Raw genomic sequence first — 5,884 nt, 5'->3', positions numbered from 1 at the left:
CAGATTCACAACCCTCTGGGAGAAGAAATTCCTTCTCAACTCAGTTTTAAATTGGCTCCCCCGTATTTTGAGGCTGTGCCCTCTAGTTCTAGCCTCCCCTACCAGTGGAAACAACCTCTCTGCCTCTATCTTGTCTATCCCTTTCATTATTTAAAATGTTTCTATAAGATCACCCCTCATCCTTCTGAACTCCAACGAGTAAAGACCCAGTCTACTCAATCTATCATCATAAGGTAACCCCCTCATCTCCGGAATCAGCCTAGTGAATCGTCTCTGTACCCCCTCCAAAGCCAGTATATCCTTCCTTAAGTAAGGTGACCAAAACTGCATGCAGTACTCCAGGTGCGGCCTTACCAATACCCTATACAGTTGCAGCAGGACCTCCCTGCTTTTGTACTCCATCCCTCTCGCAATGAAGGCCAACATTCCATTCGCCTTCCTGATTACCTGCTGCACCTGCAAACTAACTTTTTGGGATTCATGCACAAGGACCCCCAGGTCCCTCTGCATCTCAGCATGTTGTAATTTCTCCCCTTTCAAATAATATTCCCTTTTACTGTTTTTTTCCCAAGGTGGACGACCTCACACTTTCCGACATTGTATTCCATCTGCCAAATCTTCGCCCATTCGCTTAACCTATCCAAATCTCTTTGCAGCCTCTCTGTGTCCTCTACACAACCCGCTTTCACACTAATCTTGGTGTCATCTGCAAATTTTGTTACACTACACTCTGTCCCCTCTTCCAGGTCATCTATGTATATGGTAAACAGTTGTGGTCCCAGCACCGATCCCTGTGGTACACCACTAACCACCGATTTCCAACCCGAAATGGACCCATTTATCCCGACTCTCTGCTTTCTGTTCGCCACCCAATTCTCTAAACATGCTAATACATTTCCTCTGACTCCGCGTACCTCTATCTTCTGCAGTAACCTTTTGTGTGGCACCTTATCGAATGCCTTTTGGAAATCTAAATACACCACATCCATCGGTACACCTCTATCTACCATGCTCGTTATATCCTCAAAGAATTCTAGTAAATTAGTTAAACATGATTTCCCCTTCATGAATCCATGCTGCATCTGCTTGATTGCACTATTCCTATCTAGATGTCCCGCTATTTCTTCCTTAATGATAGTTTCAAGCATGAAGGGGTTGACTTATGAAGAAAGGTTGAGCAGGTTGGGCCCATACTGAGTTTAGAAGAATGAGAGGTGATCTTATTGAAACATGTAAGATACTGAGGGGGCTTGACAAGGTAGATGCAGAGAGGATGTTTCTACTCGTGGGGAAATCTAGAACTAGGGGGCATAGTTTCACAAAAAAGGGTCGCCAATTTAAAATGGAGATGAGGCGGAATTTCTTCTCTCATAGCGTCATAAATTTGTGGAATTCTCTGCTGCAGAAAGCAGTGGAGGATGTGTCATTGAATATATTTAAGTTGGAGACAGATATTTGAACGATAAAGGAGTTAGGGGTAATGGGGAGCGGGTAGGGAAGTGGAATTGAGCCCAAGATCAGATCAGCCATGATCTTATTCAATGGTGGAGCAGGCTTGAGGGGCCAATGGCCTATTCCTGCTCTTATTTTTTATGTTGTTATGTTATGTCCCTGGAGAGGGAGCACGCGGAGTCTGCCAGTATGGTTAAGGCTTTCCGTGACCGGTGGGCACCAGAGGGATTAGAGTGCAGCATGGTTACAGGGAAATAAATTATAATTTGAAAAGTTTTTATGTTAGTTTTGTCAGATTTACAACTTATAATTTATTCCCCCTCATAAAGGGGCACTTATAAGTTTTTCCCAATTGATTAGCCGAAAGAGTAGAGGATTCATTTAAACCTGTGATTCTGGATACTTGAACTGTGTGGAGGAAAATTAGGACAATTGAAATCCTCATTGAGTTGTCAGCCAATGATGCTCATTCTTCAAAGATCTGACTGGCTTTGGGAGTCCATATACCCTCCTCCCATTACTTGATTGGTGCTCTGAGAGGCTGCAACTTCTGATTGGATATTGAAGACTGTCACTCATCCTCTAGGTTGCCGCACCCTGGATTATCCCTCAGTATAAATACAGGATTTTGTGGTTACTAAAATCTCAGTTTGTTACTTCAACAAAGTTTAGATTTGTAAAAAAAAAATGGCTTCTCAAGTGTGTCAGAACTACCACCAGGACTGTGAGGATGCTGTCAACAAGCAGATTAACATGGAGCTCTATTCCTCTTATGTTTATCTCTCTATGGTGAGTTGACTGCTTCACAGTGGAGACTATGTAATGTGAATTTACTGAATTCTGTGCTGTATCTAGCCCACCTATTCTGAGTATCTTTAATCTAAATGACTCCCTTTCCTGGGCTCTTTTGAGCTTGTTAAAGTTTCTTTGGAATACATTCTGCACTCAATGCATGGAATTCAGAGTTCATATTCTCATTCTAAATCACTTCAATAACTTGCCCTACAATGCCTTTGCAATAAGGGGATATTATCTTAAAATTAGAGCTAGGACATTTAGATGGAAAGTCAGGAAATAGTCTATCCTGCAAGTGTGGTGGAAATCTGGAAATACTTATTTTCCCATCCTCCTACAGACCCCCAAAAACACATTGATGTAGGGCCCAGGTTTTTTATTGGGTAAGGGTATCAAGATTGTTTCCATGTCCATGTACATATAAGTTCAGTGAGACTTAACCCTTGAACAAAAGTGAAATATTGAGATTGAATTGATGTAATTTACAAGAATGTGTCTGCCATTCAATACCAACTATTCTTCTGATCCCACTGTAGTCTTTCTACTTTGACCGGGATGATGTTGCCTTGCGTCACTTTGCTGAGTTCTTCAAGGAGCAGTCACATGAGGAATGTGAGCATGCTGAGAAACTGATGAAATTCCAGAATCGGCGTGGAGGACGGATCATCTTGGCGGACATCAAGGTTGGATTCAATAAAGGAGTGGCCTTTTGTCTGGCTCCCCTTAGACTGAATGTTCCCAGTACATTCTAAAGCAATTATTTTCAATTTGCAGGACACTGGTCATTCAGCCAAAATGGTCTTTGCCGGTTTTCATATTCCACACGAGCCTCCTCCCACCTTGCTTCATCTCACCCTGTCAGCATATCATTCTATTCCTTTCTCCCCATGCAATTGCCTAGCTTCCCGCTGAGTACATCTATGCTATTTTCCTCATCAATATGACCCCATGGTTGCGATAGCTTAATGGCAATTTTAATTTCTCACATAGGTTCATGGTAAAGTAGACTTTTGATTGCACCCCTAATTTCCTTCAAATATTTATTTAATCCATTGTAAACTAAATGTTTGAATTTCCTTTCCAGAAACCAGAGCAGGATGAGTGGAGCAATGGTCTGGAGGCGATGCAGAGAGCTCTGCAGATGGAGAAGAATGTGAACCAGAGTCTGCTGGATCTCCACAAACTCTCCACTGAGAGGACAGACCCTCATGTGAGTTTTTAATGAATTTAATGTGGGTTGAGATTGTGGATCCTTGTTTTCCTGAGCCTAATTATAACGATCTCCATGCCCAAAAGCTTTGTATTGGTGTCTTTGTTTTTATTTTGGGAAGTGATGGGGTAAGTTGACTTACTGTAGACAGACTAGTAAATGTGTCCTGGGATCTGAGCACCTATTGTGCAGTAAGTTTAATCTAATGATGCAGTAATTCCATCAATCTCAATTGCACCACTTGACTATCCTCCAGTTCAAGAGGATTCAAATCTAAATTCTCAAGCAGAAGCTGACATTCCTTGAAATCTGCTGCTGGACATAACTAGTTTCCCTCTTTCAGTTGTGTGACTTCCTGGAGACCCACTACTTGGATGAACAAGTGAAGATGATCAAGGAGCTTGGAGATCACATCACCAACCTGAAGAGACTGGGAGCCCCTGAGAATGGCCTGGGAGAGTACCTGTTTGACAAGCACACCCTGGGGGAGAGTGACTAAACTGACTGATAGGATCAAGCTTATTGTGTTTAGTACTTGTATTTCCATAATTAGGACCCTTTGTGCTGCAGAGAATACCTTTTGACTTTGTACAAAGAGCTGTGAGACCTGGGCTCTTGATGTGACATGTGACATACTGTAAATAAACTGTTCAATATTGGACTGGGTTTTGTCTCCTTGTAAGTTTGGAGTGGTTGCTTATTTTCTATTAACATAACTAGGTTTGTTTCAATCAAGAATTGCACTGAGCTGTGCAATAGTTGAGATTCTGAAATTTTAAAAACATATGAAGTTGGAGTAGGAATAGGTCATTTAGCTCCTTGAGCCTCCTGATCTGATCATGGACTCAACTCCACTTCCCTGCCTGCTCCTCATAAACTTACTATATTATTGTTCAAAAATCAGTCTTTCTGATTTAAATATGTTCAATGACCCAGCCTCCACAGCTCTCTTGGGCACAGAATCCCAAGAAATTCCTCCCTATGTCAGCTCTAAGAGGTGTCCCCTAGTTTTAGTTTCCTGGTTAATGGAAATATTTTACTCATCTACCTGCTTGACCCTTTTCATTATCTTGTATGTTTCAATAATATCACCTCATGCTTCTGAACTCTAATGAGTAGAGGCCCAAACTATCTTCAGTTGGCATGCTCATCTCTGGAATCAAACTAGTTAACAGACTCCACTGCAAGTATATCTTTCCCTTTAAATATGGAGGCCAAAACTGTATTCAATACTTCACGTGTGGCTTCATTTTACCAATACTCTGTACAGTTGTAGCAGGACATCTCTGCTTTAATACTGTATCCCCCTTGGAATAAATACCAACATTCCATTTGCCTTCCTGATTACTTACTATGCAGGTACAGCAATGTTTTGTTTCATGAATGAGGACCCCAGGTCTGTTCCTCTGTACTGTAGCACTTTGCAATTTTTCTCCACTTAAATTATAATTTGCTTTTCTATTATTTCTGCCAGAGTGGATAACCTCACATTTTCCCACAATATATTTAATCTGCCAAATTTTTGCCCACTCACTTCGCCTGTCTATATCCTTTGGCAGATTTTTTGTGTCGTCGCAATTTGCTTTCGCACCTATCTTTGTCATCAGCAAATGTGGCTACATCACACTTGGTCCTTTCATCCAAGTCATTAATATAGATTGTGAATAGTTGAGGACCCAGCACTGATCCCTGTGGCACCCTATTAGTCACTGACAACTAGAAAATGACCCATTTCTCCTGAGACTGTTCTGTTAGTTAGCTGGTCTATCCATGCTAATATATTACCCCCAACCCCGTGAGCTTTTTCTTATGCAGCACCTTTCCCAATGCCTACTGGCAATCCAAAAACACTACATCCACTGGTTACCCCTTATCCATCCTGCTCGTTACATCCTCAAAGAACTCCAGTAAATTTGTCAAACCTGATTTCCCTGTCATAAAACCATGCTGACTCTTGAATTGAATTATGCTTTTCTAAATGTCCTACTGCTTCCTTAATAATGTACTCCAGCATTTTCCCAATGACATATTAAGCTAACTGGTCTATAGGTTCCTGCTTTTTGTCTATGTTATGTCTCTAATAATGTGATTGAGTATTTTCGACTTGAGTAAGTGTGACCTTTGTCTCTATATTCTGACTCTCGAGTGCTGGCGCAGCGTAGGAGGCCTGCTTATATGCAGTGCTCCCAAGGGCTGCTGGGATCCCTTGGGACTCCAATAGATGCGCCCTCTGGTGGCGGTAGAATTCTGGTTACACAGTGTTGCCTTCAAAACATCTGTCCCCGCACCCGCCAAAGACAATAGTACACTTATTTACAGGGTGAGATGATCTGGGGTTTTCACACAGGTGCAGGTGAGTTAGTTGGACCTTCGCTGGGTTGTTGTGCAGCTGGCCTTGCTGGGCTGCTGGGGATGATGAGTTCAGCC

General features: G+C 42.0%; 1 protein-coding gene across 1 annotated transcript; it reads left to right on the top strand.

The window, feature by feature from the left end:
* Positions 1–2,139: 2,139 nt before the first annotated feature.
* LOC139262679 (ferritin heavy chain, oocyte isoform-like) lies at positions 2,140–3,956 on the top strand. Its single transcript, XM_070877830.1, has 4 exons — positions 2,140–2,241; positions 2,784–2,930; positions 3,332–3,457; positions 3,801–3,956. The coding sequence occupies exons 1-4, from the start codon at positions 2,140–2,142 to the stop codon at positions 3,954–3,956; spliced, it is 531 nt and encodes a 176-aa protein (XP_070733931.1).
* Positions 3,957–5,884: the final 1,928 nt, after the last annotated feature.

The sequence above is a fragment of the Pristiophorus japonicus genome, chromosome 4 (assembly GCF_044704955.1).
Source record: "Pristiophorus japonicus isolate sPriJap1 chromosome 4, sPriJap1.hap1, whole genome shotgun sequence".
Classification (NCBI taxonomy): domain Eukaryota; kingdom Metazoa; phylum Chordata; class Chondrichthyes; family Pristiophoridae; genus Pristiophorus; species Pristiophorus japonicus.
Note: the sequence above shows the minus strand (reverse complement) of the source record. Positions and strands in the feature narration are given on the sequence as shown.

Excerpts from the sequence above, each read along its gene's own strand:
- LOC139262679 (XM_070877830.1), top strand. The coding sequence starts at position 2,140 with ATGGCTTCTCAAGTGTGTCAGAACTACCACCAGGACTGTGAGGATGCT. Across the intron at positions 2,242-2,783 it reads CTTATGTTTATCTCTCTATG|TCTTTCTACTTTGACCGGGA; the intron begins GTGAGTTGACTG and ends ATCCCACTGTAG. Across the intron at positions 2,931-3,331 it reads TCATCTTGGCGGACATCAAG|AAACCAGAGCAGGATGAGTG; the intron begins GTTGGATTCAAT and ends TTTCCTTTCCAG.